A 23,000-nucleotide genomic window follows, 5' to 3' on the forward strand; every position below is an offset into this window, starting at 1 on the left:
GTGTAAAAAATAAACAGAATAAAGAATACACTTAAAAAAAAATGCTTTTCTTACTTAGATTTTTTTGTCTTGTTTCCAGCCAAAATATCTAAAAATTCTTAAATCTAAAAAGATTTTCTAGACATTAAATTTTTTTGTGCCGTTTCCAAAAAACAAGTCAAAATTTAGTGATTTTTTGCTTGAAACAAGCTAAATAATCTCCCAATGGAGTAAGAAAAATAATCTTGTTTTCTGTTTGATTTCTGATTATTTTTCTTACCCCATTGGGAGATTATTTAGCTTGTTTCAAGCAAAAAATCACTTAATTTTGACTTGTCAAGAAAATTCTTCTTGATTTAAGAATTTGTAGATATTTGGCTGGAAACAAGACATAAAAAGTCTAAGTAAGAAAAGCACTTTCTTACTTACTTTTATGTCTTGTTTCCAGCCAAAATATCTACAAATTCTTAAATCTAAAAGGATTTTCTAAACAAGTAAAAATTGTCTTGTTTTCAGAAAAAAAGAGTCAAAATTAAGTGATTTTTTGCTTGAAACAAGCTGAATAATCTGTCAATGGGGTTAGGAGTTAAGAAAAAAAATCTTATTTCAATTTGTAGATATTTTGGCTGGAAACAAGAAAAAAAATCTAAGTAAGAAAAGCATTTTTTGCAGTGTACTTCTGTTTTGAGTCATTTCCTGACTCTTGTCTTAGATATTTGTTCTAGATTGCTCAACCAGAATAAAATGCAATGTTTCTAGTTTATAAGGCAGAAACAAAACAGGTGTTTGTTTTGAGACCTACCAGACTATTCAAGGCATCTTCACCCAATTTTGCCATTTGCTCAGCCGCGATTCTTGCGTGTCGACCGGAGTGTGGTGCGGACTGACTGGAGTGCAGTACAGACAACAGCAGGAGCAAACCTACAAATGCAAGAAAGTTGTAAGTCAACAGTCCTAAAACAATACAAAACACAGCTGACACATTGGCAAGGGTATTTGGTTTAAATCAATAATACAATCTAAGCTCAATGATCATTTACTCCTGCTTTGTTACCAGCTGTGAGAACAATAATGTGCCTCATGAACTAGTATATTTAGGTCAACATTTAAAACAAGACTCACCAGCGGTGCACAACTCAACTCTGAATGCCATGTTGAGATGATTTATTGATGAGTGTCAATGTGTTTAGCCATATTTAAACTCCTCTCTAATCTGTCGATCAGTGGTTTTAACTAATGGGAATTTACATTTATGATGCACAGTGGCATCATAATTTCATAAAAATCCACTCCACCCTCCCAACTTTAATTGCTTGTTTGAGTTTTGACATTTTTATGTATAATATGTGATTATAATAATACTGTGCCTTCAATATCTACCATAGTTCTACAGGTGGTAAAACAGAAGGCCACATGCTAAATCAATCAAAAGTTAATTAAACATTAAGCAAAGGGTTATCAAAAGTGACACTAAAATATGTTAGAAACAGTAAACTTTACATTTGAAACACCCTTAAACACTTTGCTTTTTCTTAAATCAAGAAAATAATCTGCCAATGGGGTAAGCAAAGAAATCTTATTTAAACAAGATTATTTTTCTTACCCCAATGGCAGATTATTTTGCTTGTTCAAAACTTAATTTTGACTTTTTTTTTTCTGAAAACAAGAAAATAATTTTTACTCGTCTAGAAAATCTTTCTTGATTTAAGAATTTGTAGATACTTTGGCTGGAAACAAGACAAAAAATCTAAGCTAGAAAAGCATTTTTTGCGGTGTAGGTAAAGATCATGCTCCATGAAGATATTTTGTTCAACTGCCATTATAAATATATCAAATCTTAATTTTTTTGTAATATGCATTGCTAAGAACTTCATTTAAAGGCGATGTTCTCAATATTTAGATTTCTTTGCACTCTCAGATTGCAGATTTTCAAATAGTTGTATCTCAGCCAAATATTGTCCTATCCTAACAAACCATACATCAATGGAAAACTTATTTATGATGATGATGATGATGATGATGTTGATGTATAAATCCCAATTTTAAAAAATTGACTTTTATGACTCATTTTGTGGTCCAGGGTAACATATAGAAACAAATGTAATGTAGTTTGCATATGCAATATTCCATAAATATATATGCATATAATTTTTTTTTTACATTAATAAATGGAACCTTCCTTTTTTAGTGTTGAGGAAGGGAGCCACAGTAACACTATGAGCATGTGCCGCATTAAATTGAAGTTTTAGGGCTATTCACTTTTCATTGTTTTCATTTTTTTATTTGAACTCTCTGGTTGTGTTCGGATTCCTGCCACACCTTTGATGTTCCCGGTCAAAAATGACTGGACTCCAAACTATTTTAATTGCTTATAAATCTCTCATTATGCTATATTATCACCAAATATTGGATTCAATCTTTTTGTCAACTTGTTTTCTTTCATTTAGGACTGGTTTTGTGTTTCTATTTGCATCTGATTAATCGTAGGGCTCATTTATCCAAAAGTGGCCACCTAATTTTTTTACAATATGAGATAAAAAATTATACAAATTTGCACTGTTTGTCACACCAGTGTCATTTAATGTTTAATCAGAAAGTTGGCTTTTAAATGCTTTTATTTTGTACAAAATTGCAAAAAGTCACACCTTTGATGTTCCCGGTCAAAAATGACTGGACTCCGAACAACTGCTGATAAATCTGTCATTATGCTATATTATCAAATATTGGATTCATTCTTTTTGTCAACTTGTTTTCTTTCATTTAGGACTGGTTTTGTGTTTCTATTTGTATCTGATTAATCGTAGGCCTCATTTATCTGAGAGAAGGTACCTCGTTTTTGAGTGAAAAAATCGTTTTTATGAGTAATTTTTACAATATGAGATAAAAAATTATACAAATTTGCACTGTTTGTCACACTAGTGTGATTTAATGTTTAATGAGGAAGTTTGCTTTTAAATGCTTTTATTTTGTACAAAATTGCAAAAAGTCACACTTGTGGTGTTCCCGGACTCCAAACATCTGCTTATAAATCTCTCTCATTATGCTATATTATCACCAAATATTGGATTCAATCTTTTATCCACTTGTTTTCTTTTATTTAGGACTGGTTTTGTGTTTCTACTTGTATCTGATTAATTGTAAGCCTCATTTATCTGAAAGAAGGCACCTCATTTTTGAGTAAAAAAAAGCATTTTTGACCTGAACACAACCAGAGGGTTAAATAAATGCCTCTCTAAAACTATATGCATTTAGAAAAGACGACAATGGAGAAGTAGTGATCCAATGGTCCTGTTACCAGACAGGTTTCTTTAGTCATTTTGTTTGACAGAACGATTGTAAACAGCCTGTAAATAGATACTCTGACACTTACAATTGTAATATCATTGTTCCATCGCACTGTACTTCTTCTTTTTAAAACAGTGTATGACAGTATTGTGCATTAAACATCAGAAATCAGTTTGAAACATTTACCTTATATTTATCCGCACCATCCTACCTCCGCTCCCTCCTACGAGTCTACATCTCCTCAAGAAGCCTGCGGTCGGGGATTGAGTGACGTCTGCAGAGAAGCACAAAATCCATTTCCAGAACATTATCGTTTACTCTTAGTGTTTCTTGGTTTTCTCAAATCCTAAAAGCTCAGTTTGCAATGAAACATAAAACAAACAATCAGTGGATCAGTGTTTTGTGTGGAATGGAAAAGCACGCTTGTGAAAGCTTCAGCTTTGGTGGGGAATCTGGTCTCCTTTTAACAGCTGTGGGACAGATGAGAGCAGTATGGAGGGATTTAAAGGATGTAAGCCACCATCGACCGAATTTATGGGTTATGGCACAATCTCTAGTCTATACTATAGAGGACATTTGTGGGCTCCTCATTCTGGGACAACATTCCCAGCTGTCTCCTATACATGCTTTTTCTTTGACAGCCCAAAATATCTATTTTTTGTAAAACCTTTGTCATTCTCACTTGGCTTGGAGGTGATATTTAGTTACTATTAAGTCTTTCTTTTATAGCACTTTATCTATTTGTGTCAATAGATTTCATTTACAATGCATATTTTTAAAGGCCAAGAGTGTTTTCTCCTACACTGAGCCATAAATCTCCACTTCAGCAGCACTTACACACACCACACTTTACATTTGTATTCCTGTCTATATCCTGAAGGGTTTTACAGAGGGATTCGTTCAGATATAATTTGCTTGATTTTATAAAACATGTTTCCCCCCTAAAATCATAAAAAATATAATGTTTTCTGTCTGTTCTAAGTATTTTCTAAATTATAAAGTGACAAAAATGAGATACCCAAAATTCCCTCAGTATTTGACTGTAAATGTTTGTACTAGAAATGCATGCAAATTGGTGCATAATTAATTCAATAATGCTCTTTTGCATATTTACACCTAACATTTGAGAAAACTTGTAATGCAAAAAATATGTTTGCAATTATCAACATAATCAATCCACTGAGTAAGTAAGGTCATAACTGTTTTTTTATTGTTGTACCCAATTCACCTACAGTGTCTCACCTTAACTTAAACTAAACTAAACAAAAACAAGAATTATATTATGCTTTTATGCTTCAGTTTAGTTTCAGTTGACAATAACTACTGTTCTCTGTGATTGTCCCCAAACTTCACAAAGAATTAATAGCACACCGTATGTTAATGATAATCTAAACAATATGCTGTTTAATGTAGAACACATTTCCGGTTCGTTCCACGAATCAGTGTGTAATTTATTCTGAGAATCGTCTTGCGAAATGATTTTGATGCTCCAAAGCGGTAAATGCCCCCTGCATCTGTTCTCCATGACACAAGCGCTCTGGTAATAGGTCAATGCACAACTTTCAAAGTGGAATTTAAGATTGAGGAAACCTTGATGATGCAACAGACTGTGATCCGCCTACAGACTCAGAACGGCCTCGATAGACCTGAAGCACTGATGTAATGAGAACGCTTTTATCCTGACATCTCTTATCTTGTTTACTGCTGTCATCACGTCTGATTGCAACATGCGGCAAAATCCAGACGTTGCTGATGGAATCCCACAGAAGAATACCTTCTTATCTGAGCTGAGGTGGTTTCATTAGTAAGAGTGTAGATGCTTTGGGATTTCTAAGATGACCTTTCTAAGACTTTCCTTTCATTGCGGGTGCATTATTTGATGTCTGTCATTTTGATTCTCCTCCAGCTTTTTCAAACCCAGTTCATTTAAAACTATTTAACACATTTTTTTTCTTTTCGTGAAGAGACAGAATGGTCTTTTTTAAGGGTCTTCAGATGCATGAAAAAACTGTTTTTTCATGCACCTGTCAAGTTTGAGATTTTGGGCTTTTTGGTGTTTCATAAAGTGTATTTCAGACTAGTAGAAAAGAAACACTCAAACGACACTGTTAAGTCTTTCTTTTATAGCACTTTATCTATTTGTGTCAATAGATTTCAGTTAGAATACATATTTTTAAAGGCCAAGAGTTTTTTCTCCTCCATTGAGCCATAAATCTCCACTTCAGCAGCACTTACACACACCACACTTTACATTTGTATTCCTGTCTATATCCTGAAGGCTTTTACAGAGGGATTTGTTCATTTATAATTTGCTTGATTTTATACATTTTATTCCCCAAAAATAGTAAAAAATAGGTATTGTAAGGTTTTTTTTTTTTTTTTTCAAAATCTCCTCTGTAAAAACATTTGACTCTAATTTGTCAAAAAATATAAACAAGATTTTGAAACTGACTTCATCCAGTGTTGATTTTTGTACTAGAAATGTATGCAAATTAGAGCAAATTTTATTAAATATTGCTCATTTGCATATTTAAACCTAACATTTTAGAAAACTTGTAAAACAAAAAATGTTTGCAATTATCAAAGTAATCAATCAGCTGAGTAAGTAAGGTCATATTTTTGTTTTACCCTATTCACCTGCAGTGTCTCACCTTTTTGAATTTTTTTGTATTACAAGTTTTCTAAAATGTTAGGTGTAAATATGCAAAAGAGCACTATTTAATGAAATATGCGCAAATTTGCATACACTTCTAGTACAAAAATCTAAACACTGGATGAAGTCAGTTTCAAAATTCTACAGAGGATATTTTGTTTCATTTTGTTCAAAAGGAACAGACGGGAAACACTATATATTTTTTTACTATTTTTGGGGGGAATAAAATGTTGCATAAAATCTAAGCTTATTCTATATGAACAAATCCCTCTGTAAAAACCTTCAGGATATAGACAGGAATAAAAATGTAAAGTGTGGTGTGTGTAAGTGCTGCTGAAGTGGAGATTTATGTCTCAGTGTAGGAGAAAAAAACTCTTGGCCTTCAAAAATCTGTATTGTAATTGAAATCTATTGACACAAATAGAGAAAGTGCTATAAAAGAAAGACTTAACAGTGTCTTTTGGATGTTTTCTTCCCACTAGTTTGAAAAAACACTTTATGAAACTTGACAGGTGCATGAAAAAACAGTGTTTTGCCTCCAGTGTCTCCCCTTAGGCTTTAAGAGTATGTATTGCAACAGGAAGCCTATCTTCTCATCAGTGTTGCATTCAATAAGTTCACATAGTGACAGGGCTGGTGGTTTCCTTTCTAAATAATCTAGATCTGAGTATAACTGGGGAAGACCTTCATGATGATCAAATGGAGAATTTTGCATTTTTCTTTGCTGACACCATGCAGATTTCCACAAGCTCACTCATTCTCTCTTTTACAGTTGCATGCTGCGTCAGGCTCATTGTAATCTACAGACAGATCACAAACAATATGCTTACTTAATAAAATCACCATCAGTTTAAATTATTGTTTTTTGTTCTTGTTGCTATTTTTGGCAGTCGTTACAGTAACATATTTAGATTAATTATAAATTCTTATTGAACTATTCTGATTTAGACAGTGATATTTGAACACTTTATGATAATACTTGGTTACAACGACAGTAACTGATGTTTCAAAAAGAAAACTGAGACACATTTTGCTCTCATTTGTTTTTGATCACAGGGCTTTTCTAAACAACACCCAGGCTTTTAGTCCAATGCATTAATGCATTCACACTTTTTCTTCATATTTTTTATTACAATGATTTCTGAAGGATCATGTGACTGCAGTAATGATGCTAAAAATTCAGCTTTGATCACAGGAATAAATTACATTTTAAAATATTTTCAAAAAGAAAACAGTTATTTTAAATAATAAAAATGTTTTGCTGTACTTTGGATCAAATAAATGCAGGCTTAGTGAGCAGAAGAGACTTTAAAAAAACATTAAAAACTTACTGTTCAAAAGCTTTGACTGGCAGTGTAAATAAAATGAAATCATACAGTAAAAATGAGTTTGTGTCAGGTTAAATTTGAGTAATTTTGACAGTCTTGTTCTTTGCACAGTAAAGTAAGTGTTCATGCTGCCTTAAATTTTTGAGTTTAATCAACATGAAATGTTAAGTTGTACTACATGAAAACGTGGATATTTGAGTTGAGTAAACTTAAATTTTTAAAGCAGTATGAATACTTACTTTTTTAAGTTGAAACATTTTTTTTTCTTTTATACAGTGCACCCTTTTTCCAGAAGTCCATCTGATATGTGTGTCAATGCATTTGGTGCCACAAAGGTTGACTGTCTGAACGAACCTCCAAGCACAATAAAAAAAAGCAGTGTTTACAGAATTTGCCTCAACTGTCAAATTTGGTACTGTATGCACTTTGTATATATATATATATATATATATATATATACACAGTGCCTTTCAAAAGTATTCATACCCCTTCATTTTCTTCACACTTTGTTTTGTTGCAGCATTATGTTAAACTGCTTTAAATTATTTTTAATCAATTTACACTCCATACACCATAATAATGACAAAGCAAAACCAGATTTGCAAATGTGACAAATGTATTAAAAATAAAACACTGAAATAAGTAGATTGCATAAGTATAACTCAGTCCATAGTTGAAGCAGCTTTACAGCCTCAAGTGTTTTTGGGTCTGATGTGAGCATCTTTGCACATCTGCATTTGGCAATTATCTGCCATTCTTTGCCTCACCTTTTCACCTCTCCATCTCTGTCAGCTTGGACATTTTCTAGAGTCCTAGTTGTTCCAGTCGTCTTCCATTATGGAGAATGCTTCTGTCAACCTTCAATGCAGCAGATTTGTTTCTGAACTCTTCTCTAGATCATCGCCTTAACGCAAGTCTGTCACTGAGCTCTACAGGCAGTTATCTTGGTTTTTGCTCTGATCTGCATTTTCAGCTGTTAGACCTTTTCTGAGAGGTGTGTGTCTTTCTAAATCAGACTCATTCAAATGAATTTGCCACAGTTTAACTCCACTCCAAGTGTAGGAACATCTAGAAGCGATATGAATGCTCCTGAGATAAAGTTCGAGTGTCCCATAAGGGTTTGAATACTTATGAAACAGGATATTTTCAGTGTTTTATTTCTAATAAATTTGCAAAGTTGTTACAAGCCTGTTCTGTGCTTTGTCATTATGGTGTATGAGATGTAGATTGATGTGGGAAAAAAGTAATTTAAAGCAGTTTAACATAATGCTGCAACAAAACAAAATGTGAAAAAAATGAAGGGGTATGAATACTTTTGCAAGGCACTGTATACCACAAATCTGTGTGTTGCTGTAAACTGCATCTGTTGGTGAAGATTGTCCTTTGCGGTAAAAAAACCCACATCATCAGATACATCTGGAGTAAATCACTAAGCGCTGGTGCATTGACTTCAATGTCCTGCTTCTGTTTGATCTGTTATGCCATATGTACAGAGACTGTTTTAAAAGAACTTTAAGAATTATAATTTTGGGCACATATCTGTGTGATATTCTCAGCACAGTCATAAAGACAGGAGCATTTTTTCACAAATCTCTCTTAAACCATTCATCACTGCAAAAAATGCTTTTCTTACTTAGATTTTTTGTTTTGTTTCCAGTCAAAATAGCAAAAAATTCTTAAATCAAGGAGGATTTTCTAGACAGGTAAAAATGATTTTCTTGTTTTCAGAAAAAAAAAAAAAAGTCAAAATTAAGTGAGTTTTTGCTTAGAACAAGCAAAATAATCTGCCAATGGGGTGAACAAAATAATCTTATTTCAAACAGAAAACAATATTATTTTTCTTACCCCATTGGCAGATTATTGTGCTTGTTTTAGGCAAACATTCCCTTAATTTTTTTTTACTTGTCTAGAAAATCCTTCTTGATTTAAAAGTTTTAATATTTTGTCTGGAAACAACAAAAAATCTAAGAAAAGCATTTTTTTTGCAGTGATGATCATTAGTGGACACAAACACAGGAGTTAAACTGTCAGAACAAATTCATCTTGATAATGTCAGATAACTTTGATATATGTAATGGATTACAATCAACCAAAAATTCAGACAACTGTATGACAATATTTACACAACTATCAATACTTTGTTGACCAATTACCAAGCAATGCTTAATTTTGTTCAGTCTGTGGTGTAAAAAAGTTGCATCAGCAATAAAAACTTAAGCAAAACATGGTCAGGTCAAAATGTCTTAACAATTTTTGGTCTCAAATTTGTATCAGTTTTACTGATAGTCCAATCTATGAAGAATGTTTGGGTATAAAATGCCACGGTTTACTTAACCTGCTCACAATTGTGACCAAAAAAGGTTTTCATTTTAAAAGCTCTAAACACTTTATTGACTGATGTTTCAGTGCACTTCCTGCAAATATGGAAAAAATAAAGGGTCTCAATTAAATATGTGCAGTTTCACATGATTAGTGCAAATTGTCACATGAGCAGAGCAGTTTATTTAGAGATTATGTCTGCATCAAAGCACCAAAACATAAGGCTAGTAAAGATATGCCAAAGAGTTTTGGTGCACATTCTCTCTAAGGTGTCTAGTATTAATATATAAACCCACATATATTGAGTTTTGTTGAGTGTGCTCATAGGATGAGGAAACATGTTGACGGTGGGATAACAGTCAACTTAGGTTTACAATAGAAACCCAATGCAGTTTTTAGTGAAGTTTTCACTCAAATGTTGCAAAATGTTGCACTAAATCAAAAGTTCAAATGTTACAAATAAGTTACAATATTGATGTTGCAATACTGCTAGCACTAATAGAACAATTTGATGATATGTGTTACAATAAAGTAACAGTTTTGAAATACGTTGATGATTATATATTTTATGTCTTTTATCTCAGTAGTCCTATCAATGTTGTATAAGGTTTTTTTTAATGCAAAATAGTAACCCTAGAATGTGATCAAAGAGTTTAAAATAGCTGGGCTAAGATATATAACCATTTTTATGACTGCAGAAATATGTTCATTCAGTATACACATTATGCGACCGACTATAAAACACAATTTTTCACACACTTTTCAAAAAATATATATTTTAAAGGGTTACTAATGACAAAAGATTTTGATATTTTCATGTCTAGGAGAAATTTGGGATTAAACAGGATTAATTTTGTTATCCTCACTTATATAAATGAACTATAGTGTCCCGCATCCACTATACAAAAATATCAACAATTCTGAATCATTTTTGGTTTGCCTATATTGAATTGAATTCATACAAATATTGCAGACCATAGCACACCCAACAACTGACACTTGGTTAATATACTCCTTGTTGATGGATTATTGCAAGTTAAATATTAAAAAACATATCCAACACTGGCATTGCATTGTGAATAACCATTGTTAGTTGCAGGGGGTTGTTCAGTAAGTACCAATTAGTAGACCTTTTTGGAAAAGAAAAAAACTAAGGAATACTAGGAATATATGTGTGCTATTTTAGAAATTATTTAACACAAATGATGATGACTTAAATTTTAAACTCGACACCCATTCACTTCGAAAAAATGTAATTTAAGGGAGTGAGCAGGGGTTAGAACCAGTCTTAAAACCAGTCTTAAGTAGCACATGTATATTTGTAGCAATAGACAAAAATACATTGAGTCAAAATTATTGCTTTTTCTTTAATGTGAAAAATCATTAGGATATTAAATAAAGATCATGTTCCATGAAGATATTTTGTAAATTTCTTACCATAAATATATCAAAACGTATTTTTTTTAGTAATATGCATTGCTAAGAACTTCATCTGGACAACTTTAAAGGCGTATTTCTCAATATTTGGATTTTTTTGCACCATCAAATTCCAGATTTTCTTGGCCAAATATTGTCCTATTCTAACAATACTTACATCAATGGAAAGCTTATTTATTCAGCTTTCAGAAAGGTTCATGAATTTAGCCATTACATTGTTTAGAACCTTAGGGAAAATTTTTGAAAAATTATATTTTATTCATATTTAATCCTATGTCCTCTGTAGAGGACACTAGAACACTAGTTTTTCTATTAAAAAAAAAAAAGAAGAAGGCATAAATAGACATCAGAAAGGCAAAACAATTTTAGGTTTCAGAATGTTTTTATACCAAACTTTGTTTAAAGATGATTCTCATCTGTTATAAAACATATAACAAAATTATTTTTCTATACCATTTAGTTTGATGCAGTATGTGTATAAACTGGTTTTCCTATTTATCGATGTGTTGCTGTTGGGACACAATGTTGAAAAAAGAATGGTCATAATGGCAGTAATAATAAGCCAGATTTTCATAATAATATCTAATATTTCATAAGAATATTGATATATCATTTACTTTTCTTATTCAATTGTTATGTCTCCCAATAATATGCATAATAAACTGATTTGGTTTCCTCTACAGTAGACATGTATGAAATGATGTCCAGTTTCATAACAGAAAGTCATATTTGGATGTGAAAACCCATAACATTTATGATAAACACTAATTAAAAACATTAACATTAATGAAAATTATTTATATTTACATTATATTGTTTTAAGGATGTACAATTTGAGTGCTCGAGTTCAGCCGCAAGGGCGGCGCTGTGTTTATCAGCTTTCTGCGAGAATCAGGAGAAGGAGAGAGAGAGCAACATCCGGGTATTGTTCCGCCGCAGAAGAAACCGATGATCGAAGGAGCTGTTCGCTTTCTGCCACTAACTACAGGGATACAGCGAATTCCTTTCTTTATTCTTCAACATGGCGGTAAGTATATTTGTTCGATTATTGATTTGAGCGAGATTACGTTCGACAAAAGCACATAACTGTGCAAACTGTAATTCATTGGCTGAGTTTTGTACTCGGAAAATGGCGGAACGCCTCTTCTAAGACAGACTGAAAGACTCGTAAGATTCAAAACAACACCGTGAACTAAATTCCAACCATTTATATTCACAACTAATGTCAATTTGAGATGCTGAATTAATTTATTTGATGAGAATTTCCTCTGTAGTAGTATTGTGCACATAAACCTGAGGCGATTAGCTGGCTAGCGTGATGCTACTCAGGCTAACACTGAGAATTAGAAGTGTTTATAATCTGAGAGTGGTTTAATACTTTCTTATTGGTTACATTAGAAGGATTTCGACTGTGCTTTGTCTCCAATCAGGCAAATGAGTCCCTGTCGGGAAAATCTCACACAGATGAAGATCGTCAGAGGAGCTCGAAGCATTGCTCTCGATCCAGATCACGATCCGTGGAGAGAAAACGCAAGTCAGGTAGAACAAGACATTAAACAGACATTAAAAATAATGCCTTGCTCAGGATTTCTGTTTTCCAACACAAATAACCAAACGTCCTTAAAGGATTTGTTCACTTTCATAACAATGTACAGATAATGTACTCAACCCCTTGTCATCCAAGATGTTCATGTCTTTCTTTCCTCAGTCTTAATTTTGAGGAAAACATGTCAGGATTTCTCTCTTTATAGTGGATATGGATGGTGCCCCTGAGTTTGAACTTCCGAAATGCAGCTTCAAAAGGCTCTAAACGATCACAGGGTCTTATCTAGCAAAACGATTTATTTTCTAGAAGAAAAAAATACAATTTATATACTTTTTAACCTCAAATGCTCATCTTTTCTAGCTCTGTGTAGAGATTAAAAAGTATATAAATTGTAAATTATTTTAAAATAACCGATCGTTTCGCTAGATAAGACTCTTCTTCCTCGGCTGGGATCGTTTAGAGCCCTTTGAAGCTGCATTTTGGAAGTTTAATCTTCGGGGCGCCATACATATCCATTATACGGAGAGAAATCCTGAAATGTTTTCCTCAAAAAAACAATTTCTTGACGACTGAAGAAAGAAAGACATGAACATCTTGGATGACAAGGAGGTGAGTACATTATCTGTGCATTATGAAAGTGAACTCATCCTTTAAGGCGAGACACTGCAGGTGAACAGGGTAAAACGATAACTAATAGTTTTGACCTTAACGTTACTTACTCAGTTGATTGATTACATTGATAATTGCAAAAAAAATTTTGTATTACAAGTTTTCTAAAATGTTAGTTTTGTTTATGCAAATGAGTATTATTTAATGAAATATGCACTTTTTTGCATATATTTCTAGTACAAAAATCTAAACTCTGGATGAAGTCAGTTTCAAAATTCTTTAATTTTTTTGGACATATTAGAGTCAAATGTTTTTACAGAGGAGATCTCATTTTGTCATTTTGTTACAGAGGAGATCTCATTTTGTCAAAGACAGAAAACCATGTATTTTTACTATTTTTGGGAGAATAAAATGAATAAAATCAAGCAAATTATATATAAACAAATCCCTCTGTAAAAACCTTCAGGATATAGACAGGAATAAAAAAATAAAGTGTGGTGTGTGTAAGTGCTGCTGAAGTGGAGATTTATGGCTCAGTGTAGGAGAAAAAACTCTTGGCCTTTAAAAATATTTATTGTGATTGAAATCCATTGACACAAATAGATAAAGTGCTATAAAAGAAAGACTTAACAGTGTCTTTTGGGTGTTTTCTTTCCACTAGTCTCTTAAACTTGACTGGTGCATGGTGTTTTGCATGCAGTGTCTCCCCTTAAAGAATTACTCCACTTCCAAAATAATAATAATATAAAAATCCTAATAATTTACTAACCCCCCCATCATCCAAGATATTCATGTCTTTCTTTCTTCAGTCGCAAAGAAATACGTTTTTTGAGGAAAACATACCAGGATTTTAGTCCATATTTTCTCCGTTGAGCAATAAAACAACATACAAACATACATAAAAAAAAATGCGAATGCATGCAATGAATTTATGTGTGTCCATCGTCCAATAATTCAGTTGTTTGTTTTTGTGTTTCAGGAGACAAGAGGCACAGACGAAGCCACAGCAGAAGCAAAGAGGTAACTAACTTTAGTCCATTGATGTCATGTAGACCTAAATTAAACTGGTCACATCATCAGTAGTTTTACAGCTGGCATTTCTAGCTTTAGTCCTGGGTAAGTATGCAGCTTTAGACAGAAGGAACGAAATGCCAGACTGAGAAGAAAAGCACTGAGATGTAATCACGAGTGCATGTAATCGTAAGTTTGATTAGTATTGATTACAGATGGAGAGAAATGTCTGTTTGGGAGCTTTTTTAACGTCCTGTATTTTAGATCACATGATAACATTTCTATAATAAATTATACTCAGCGTGCTAATGCACGAAGAGACTCTCTGAACTGAAGACGCTGCTGACAGATAGCAAAATTATATGCCTACTACCTGGACAGGTAACTATCAGTCATATTTATTTGCCTATTAAGCAATATCTTGTTGTCTCACAACCCCAGTTACTGCCTTTTTTGCAGAATCGCTGTTTAAATCATGAGTGGCCGTTCTCAATGTAAATGCATGCAAGTTTTAAAACAGTTAAGTTGCACGCACTTAGATTATTTTCAGATATACATTTGAGGGCGAACATTTACATTTACATTTACATTTAAAATAATTAGCATTTTACAGATTCTGCAAGGTGTATGACCTTGCAGAATCTGTAAAATGCTAATTATTTTATTAAAATAAGAGCATACGAAAGGCATGTTTTTTATTACTACTGACCTGAATAAGATATTTATTTCACATAAAGATGTTTACATATGTGACCCTGGACCACGAAACAATTTTACCAAACTGAGATGTATATATCATATGAAAGCTCAATAAATAAGCTTTATATTGATGTCTGGTTTGTTAGGGTAGGACAATATTTGGCTGAGATACATCTATTTGAAAATCTGGAATCTGAAGGTGCAAAAAAAGCAAAATACTGAGAAAATCACCTTTAAAGTTGTCCAAATTAAGTTCTTAGCAATGCATATTACTAATTAAATTACATTTTGATATATTTACAGTAGGAATTTTACAAAAAATCTTCATGGAACATCATCTTAATTTCCTAATGATTTTTGGCATAAAAGAAAAATCAATAATTTTGACCCATGCAATGTATTTTTGGCTATTGCTACAAATATACCCCAGCGACTTAAGACTGGTTTTGTGCTCCAGGGTCACATATAGTCCACAAGAGAAAATAATAGTTGAATTTATAAAAATGACCCCGTTCAAAAGTTTACACCCCCTTGATTCTTAATACTGAGTTGTTTCCTGAATGATCCACAGCTGTGTTTTTTTGTTTAGTGATAGTTGTTCATGAGTCCCTTGTTTGTCCTGAACAGTTAAACTGTCTGCTGTTCTTCAGAAAAATCCTTTTTCAGCATTTTTGTGTATTTGAACCCTTTCCAACAATGATTTTAAAGTCCATCTTTTCACACTGAGGACAACTGAGGGACTCATATGCAACTATTACAGAAGGTTCAAACACTCACTGATGCTCCAGAAGGAAAAACATGCATTAAGATCCGGGGGTGAAAACTTTTGAACAGAAGGAAGATTTTTGCCTAAACACCATATTAATGCATTGTGTTGTGTTTGAACCTTCTGTAATATATATATATCTCCTTTGATTTAATTTTAATATAGCTCATAATGACAAAGCAAAAACTAGATTTAAAACATAATTGCATTTTGATAAACATTCAAGGAGGAATGTGCGAGTAAATGGGGTTCGTTTTGATTTCATGTTGACTTATGTTTATGTTGGAGTAAATAGATGCTATGTAGATTTCTTGCAATAAAGATCTCTCATGAACTGGGTGTAAATGTGCTGGTTAAATGCACTCATGTGTGTTAATGTAATTGTACACGCTGCACTCGGATGGTGGTGGAAGTTGGCATAGATTAAAAACTGTTTATTTTAGCAAGTTTGTTCTCAAACCAACTTACTAACTCTCTTTATTGCACTATTTTCCTGAAAGAGACCAATTCTTCTTAAAACAGGCACGGAAGAAGGACTCTGAGAAAGCTCTGAGATGTCAGAGCGGATCAGAGGAGCAGCTGGAGATGTCAGATAAAGGCCGCGATCGGCTGTCTGAAGACGTGGAGGAGCGACATCGCCGGAAAGACAAGAAGTCCTCCAGACCGAGAAGCCTATCGAGATCACGCTCCAGGGAAAGGTATTTTCATTTGACGTGCATTTTCATTTCATGCAACAAGATTTACGGTAGTGTGCTTAGGTTTGTGAGTTAATGTTTTATTGTAGACGACATCACAATCGAAACTGGGACAAAAAGAGATCTCGCTCGCGCAGCGGCGAAAGGAGATCGAAGAGTTGTGACAAGAAGAGGAGGGCCAGGTCTCGATCGAACTCCAGAGGCAAACACAGACATCGCAGCAGGAGCCGCAGCAAGAGCAGGTTGGCATGAGATTTTGTGTTCGGGATTTTGCATGAAACTGGATCTGTAGTAGAACTGTGAGATGGTTTAATTTGATCCAGGGAGAAGAAGAAGAGGTCAGAGAAAGCACGGAGAAAAAGTCGCAGTCGGTCAGTGAGTCCTGTGACCTTCAGAGGCAGAAACGCAGCCATGGATGCACAGGAGGCACTGGCCAGAAGGTAGAGTCCCGTCTGTTTTCCACAAATAAAACGTCAGGGATTCAGACTTTAAAGACTGGATAGAACTGAATTGAGTTCATTTTGACAGCTGGTTTTGATTTGGTTTTATCCATAATCTTGTAACTAAAATGCCATCTGAAAGTCACCAGTCATCTTTCAGTATTAGTTGACATTTTAGCTGACTAAATCTTGAGTAGATTTAGTCTACAATCTGATTTGGTCTGATTTGGTTAACTTGTAGTGCAGTAATTAAGTATATCTCAAAAATGTCCAATACTCCTGCAGGAAACATCTATTTTATCAGTGAAAAAATGCTTTTCTTTTTTTGATTATTTTTTTTTTTGTCTTGTTTCCAGCCAAAATATCTAAAAATTCTTAAATCAAGAAGGATTTTCTAGTGTGTTTATTCTTGAAACAAGCAAAATAATCTGCCAGTGGGGTAAGAAAAATAATCTTGTTGTCTGTTTGAAATAAGATTTTTTTTTTTGCTTAACCCATTGGCAGATTAATTTGCTTGTTTCAAGCAAAAATGCACTTAATTTTTCTGAAGACAAGACCATTTTTACTTGTATAGTAAATCCTTCTTGTTTTAAGAATCTTTAGATATTTTGGCTGAAAAAAAAACTAAAATCTAAGTGAGAAAATATTTTTTTTGAAGTGTACTGTTTAATATGAGTGATTTTAAGGTTTGAACACTGAACATAGACACATTACAGACTGCATAATTTGACATTTGTCGGTCGGGTTAGTGTTTTTTTTTTTTTTTTTTTTAAATGATGAATTGAAAATTTCCGACAGCATTTTTACATTTTACCTCTGTTTACTACACATTAAAGCTATGTTTATATGTGCACCAGTAAATAAGGAAAAACATATTTCGGCTGTTCCATAAGCGCCACCTGGTGTCTGAGACAAGATTTGCATTTTTAGCATAATTTCATTTCCAAAGTCAGACCATTCTGTTTCCTTTAAATCTTGAAATTATGCAGTTAAATAAAAATTAATATAATCGATTTAAAAATATTAACTTAACACTAAACATTTGTAACATTCTAGTAGACATTATAGCCTACCAACAAACCACAACTAAACTTAAATTAAGTTAGTAAAACAATATTCTATGGCCATTTTTAAGACTCCCTTCTTGAATTAGGGTTGTGTTTGTTCTCTGATCAGTGAATGGCTTTTATGGCTTTTATAACTTGATTTGTAGTGGCATTTTTAACTGCATGGCTTTTATACCTTCAAGATGCATTTTAGTTTGTTTTACAAAGTAAGTGACGTACTCTAATGCCAGCTCGCATATGCTTAAAACAACAATTATGTTATTACTGCAGATGATAAAAATATTTAAAACACACCTAGTTTCAGTGTTATTTTGAAATGTCCTGCAGCTTTAATCAGCAAAAACCATCCATTGTGAAAACCCACATAAAATATTCGATTAATGATGTTTGAGTGGTCTTCAAGTTCATTAAATACATTCTCCTCCCCTTCCAAGGTTGGAGAGAGCGAAGAAGCTTCAAGAACAGAAAGAAAAGGAGTTGCTGGAAAAACGTCAACAACAGGAGGTCACAGCAGGCAAGTAACTGCCGCAGATCATCTGACTTTAGCATTACATCCGTCTGATATATGGCTGGTTTCCCAACAGCAGCAGCTCCACTGTTGTGCGATCCGGCCACCGCAGCACCCAGCCCAGGCCTGAACGTGGCAGCACTTCTGGCCTCCGGCACACAGGTCACTCCTCAGATCGCCATGGCCGCTCAGATGGCAGCGCTTCAGGCCAGAACGCTGGCAGAGACGGGCATCGCTGTGCCCAGCTACTACAATCCCTCAGCGGTCAACCCCATGAAGTTTGCGGAGCAGGAGAAGAAGAGGAAAAAGTTGTGGCAGGGGAAAAAAGAAGGGGTGAGGAAAAGCATGTCACATTTGTTGATTGCGGAGTAATATACCACTTATACCCCCAGTTTCATAGACAAGGTTTAAACCTAGTCCCAGACTAAAATGCATGTCTGGACTGTTTAACCCTCTGGTTCTCTTCGTTTCGGAGTCACACTTGTGCTCTTCGCTGTCAGAAGTGACCGGACACTTTGTAATTTTTTTCAGTAAAACCGTTCGAATTCATTTTTGTTTAATAATATTTTTTATTTTGCATTTTGAGAGGGTTTTGTGGTAATAATTAATATTTATGCTGTAATTAATATCCGTTTTTTTTGCCATTGAGAATAATTTAAAATAATATATTTTTTTAATATTTTACATATTCTCAAAATTTGCTGTGTTGCAGTTCATTTGTGCGTGTGTGTGGATGTGTGAGAAAGAGACAGAAAAAATCTCTAAATTTTTGTATTTTTGTCGATTTCCCATTCATTTCCTGTGGTCGGTCATTTTTGACCAAAGAGCGCAAGTTGTTTTTTTTTTTTTTTTGGAATCATGCCCTCATTTTTCATGTGTGTTCACATTCCAAATGCCATAAAAGTCACTGAATTTGGTACCGTTCTGATGAAGCTGTGATTTTTTTTGAAAAATTCAAAACCGAAAATGTTTTGGTCAAAAGTGACCGAAGAGAGGTGTGTGTGTGTGAATGGGTGTGTTTTAGAGTGTCACCCCTTCACTGCTGTGTACTTTTTTTTTCAGCATTGTGGAGGATTTGTAGATTGTACACACAAAAATTCTCTGAATATTTGTATTTTTGTCGATTTCCCATTCATTTCCTGTGGTCGGTCATTTTAGACCGAAGAGCACAAGTGTGACTATTTTTTTTACGACCACTTAGCCTGCTTGAATCATGCCCTCAATTTTTTTTGTGTTGACATTCTAAATGGCATAAAAGTCACAGAGTTTCATATCATTCCGATTAAGCTGTGGTTTTTGAAAAATTCAAAACAGAAAAATGTTCGGTCTAAAGTGACCGAAGCGCTCTAGAGGGTTAAACTGAAAGAAATTTGCACTGCCTGATCTTAAAATGTCAGATTTTTTGTTTTGTCTCAAGATGCACATCAGTAATTTTTTTACCCAAGGAATATTTCTAAAAACTACATTAATGTTCTAATCCTGGCTTAACCTAAACCCTGTCTTTGAAACCGGGCCTTAGTGTTTGAATGAATTGTTCCGTTTATTATAAATCATATGTAATATCAAATACTTTTTTGTTTTGTTTGCTGGTGTATATGGGCCATTTTACAGAGTTGGTGAAAACTTTTACATTTTCTTTGTAATTTATGAAACTATAAAAAAAAAAAAAAAAATGTGCCCTGTATTTTCATGTCATGCAAAGATTGCCACTAATCATCTTCAGTCCAAGGTTTTTGACCGCCCAAAATGTTTTTATAACTTTTGAACAGTTTGACCAAAAATCATAAGATCCCTTTGAGACCGAAAAAATAATCTTTAGAGCTCCTTTTGCTATTGTTAAGTAATTAAATAAAGACTAATAACACTATTTTCGACATCCTTAAAATCTTATGTATGTCTTAAACATATAATAATACTGAATTTCTTATGTTGTAGGACAAGTCACAAACAGCTGAGCTCTGGGAGAAGCTGAATTTTGGCAATAAAGACCAAAATGTGAAATTCCGCAAACTTATGGGCATCAAAGTAAGTGTTCTCCTCTATTAAATATAGTCTTTTAAACTTCATTAAAAATGTTCTTAATTATGTAAACTGGAGAGAAATCTCATTTTAATATAGAAATGTTCTTTAATTGCTGTGTTTTTATTTTTACAGTTTTTTTATTAATATTTTCAGTTAGCTTTTAATTTTCAGTGATTTTTTTTTTGTGGTAGTTTTAATAATGAGCCTAATTTTAGTTTTAGTTTTTATTCCAGTTAGTAATTTCAATGCTTCAACTTTAACATTTCCATTTGTTGTTTAGTTTGTTTTTGATCTGATATCTATTTCATGATCAGAGATGTTTTAATAGTTGTGTGTAATGATGCTAAACCTGTTGTGTTGAGCGTAGGGTGAAGAAGAAGGCTGTTCATCAGGAGCTGCTAATGAAGAAGGTCTGAAAACCTTGCAGCAGCAGGAAGAGATGTTCCGTAATCTGGACGTTCAGTATGAAATGGCCCGATCGCAGACGCACACACAGAGGGGAATGGGTCTGGGCTTCTCCTCCTCGTTCTCCTCCAGGGGCATGGATGCCGTCTGAACACTCTGTGTTTGTGCTTCTGGTTTCTGTCAGTTCTGGCTGTAAAGCTGGTTTGTACGTGCTTGTAGAGGATGCTGGTGCATTAGCTGCATGTATGATTCATCAGACCTGTCATTTTATTCACATGTAAATACAGTCGATTGCTCAAACGCGTATCGTCGCTTGGTCTCTGAAACTTGTTTAATATTGTAAAGCTTTGGGATTCAGGAGGGAAGTGTGATTGTATATTTCACTGTGTTTGTACTCAAACTGTCTGATGCCAGAGATTCCTGATATATCAGTGACCAAGGCGTAACAGGGGCTATGATATATTGTGAATGCTTTATGCTTTTAATAAAATGGTTACGACGTAAAAAATATGAGGACGCAAATGAACCTGGAAGACATTTCATCAGTTTCAGATGGGAAATGACAACAAAAAAAGCAACATTTCACATTTAGATCATACTTTTTTTGTACATCTGATTATTTATAATACTAAAACACTTTGTCTTGTTTTCAGCCAAAATATCTAAAAATTCTTAAATCAAGAAGGTGTTTCTAGACCAATAAAAATAATTTTTTTGTTTTCAGAAAAAACAAGTCAAAATGAAGTGAGTTTTTGCTTAGAACAAGTGAAATAATCTGCCAATGGGGTAAGAAAAAAGATCTTATTTCAAACAGAAAACAAGATTATTTTTCTTACACTATTGGCAGATTATTTTGCTTGTTTCAAGAAAAAACACTTAAGTTGACTTGCTTTTTCTGAAAACAAGACAATCATTGTTACTTGTCTAGAAAATCCTAATTGATTTAAGAATTTTAAGATATTTTGGCTGGAAACAAGACAAAAAAAAATCTAAGTAAGAAAAGCAGTTTTTGCAGTGGAGAAACTGAAAAGTGTTTCTCAGTTTAAAAAGACCAGTAGCTTGTAGAGGTCAACAATTTAGTAATGGGTCTAAACACAAAACATTTTGGCCCAAAATATAATGTCTGAATTTAAATCTATGAAATATAATAATGAGTAGATTGGCTGATCATTAAATGCTACCTTAATATAATGCATTGTAAGCATACAATATAGTGTGCACTTTATTTTAGTGTATAACTGGCTATACTTTGTACACTTAGTATATTTGCCTGACAGTATTTGTTCTAATCAAAGTCCATAATCAAATTTAAAAATATCCTCTTCAAACCAAAGTGCCTTTTTCAAATATTAATGAAATGTAAAATATATTTAAAATTTTATTTCTACAATTTTTACATGACAAAGTGAGTTCATAATCTGTTTCGCATGTAATAGTAATTTCACAATAGTGTTTAGAATTCTAGACTAATTTGACTTTCAGTGCAGTTAATTTTTGGCTCTTTTGCAATTTCCTTTGGTATATACACTGCAAAAAAAGCTTTTCTTAGATTTTTTTTTTTGTCTTCTATCCAAAATATTAAGGATTTTCCAGACTAATAAAAATGGTCTTGTTTTCAGAAAAAAAAAAAATGAAGTGCGCTTTTGTACTTATGATTTATTCATAAGTAATTTGTTTTCTGTTTTTTTTTTTTTTTTTTTTTTTTACCCCATTGGCAGATTATTTTAAGAAAAAATCACTTTTTTTTTTTTTTTGGAAACAAGAAATAATTTTCTCATCCAGAAAATCTTGATGTAAGTATTTTTTAGGTATTTTGGCTATTTTGCTGCTGGAAACAAGTAAGAAAACCATTTTTTCTTTGTTGCATAGTAATTATAGGACATCCCTAATCTTTGTGACCGGTTTATCCAAAAACAACCCTTCCTGCACGGTTTAATAATCCAGCTGCCTCTCAGCCATTCCAGAAGGTCTTTTCTAAACACCACGCAAACAGCAAGGGTGCGATAGTGTCTGTACCTCCTACAATGCTTGGCCTTCTTTCAAGGAGCAGACCTAAAGCACTCTGGACTCTCAGATCCTAGATTCTATTTTATTTACCAAAGTAGTAGAGATCTCAGACTTGTAGAATGGATCCAAAACCCCACCATTTTGGCTCATCGAGGGTAGCAAAGTTGAAAGCCAACTGAATGGCATGGCATCTGTATTATGTCTGATCTATATCCAGATTTAAT

General features: G+C 33.4%; 1 protein-coding gene across 3 annotated transcripts; it reads left to right on the forward strand.

Moving 5' to 3' along the window:
- The first annotated feature begins 11,896 nt into the window (after positions 1–11,896).
- Positions 11,897–21,276, forward strand: rsrc2 (arginine/serine-rich coiled-coil 2). Of its 3 annotated transcripts, none has more exons than XM_073839472.1 (10): positions 11,897–12,028; positions 12,432–12,540; positions 14,136–14,176; positions 16,155–16,330; positions 16,417–16,569; positions 16,651–16,767; positions 18,269–18,348; positions 18,419–18,675; positions 20,278–20,367; positions 20,732–21,276. In XM_073839472.1, exons 1-10 carry the CDS (start codon positions 12,023–12,025, stop codon positions 20,918–20,920), a joined length of 1,218 nt encoding a protein of 405 aa, XP_073695573.1. In that variant the 5' UTR covers positions 11,897–12,022; the 3' UTR covers positions 20,921–21,276. The 3 variants fall into 3 exon arrangements, with proteins under 3 accessions (XP_073695573.1, XP_073695574.1, XP_073695575.1); XM_073839473.1 differs by having other exon boundaries at positions 18,422–18,675; XM_073839474.1 differs by lacking the exons at positions 11,897–12,028; positions 12,432–12,540; positions 14,136–14,176 and adding an exon at positions 14,183–14,548 and having other exon boundaries at positions 16,133–16,330.
- The last annotated feature ends 1,724 nt before the right edge of the window (positions 21,277–23,000 follow it).

Source organism: Garra rufa, chromosome 5 (assembly GCF_049309525.1).
Source record: "Garra rufa chromosome 5, GarRuf1.0, whole genome shotgun sequence".
NCBI lineage: Eukaryota > Metazoa > Chordata > Actinopteri > Cypriniformes > Cyprinidae > Garra > Garra rufa.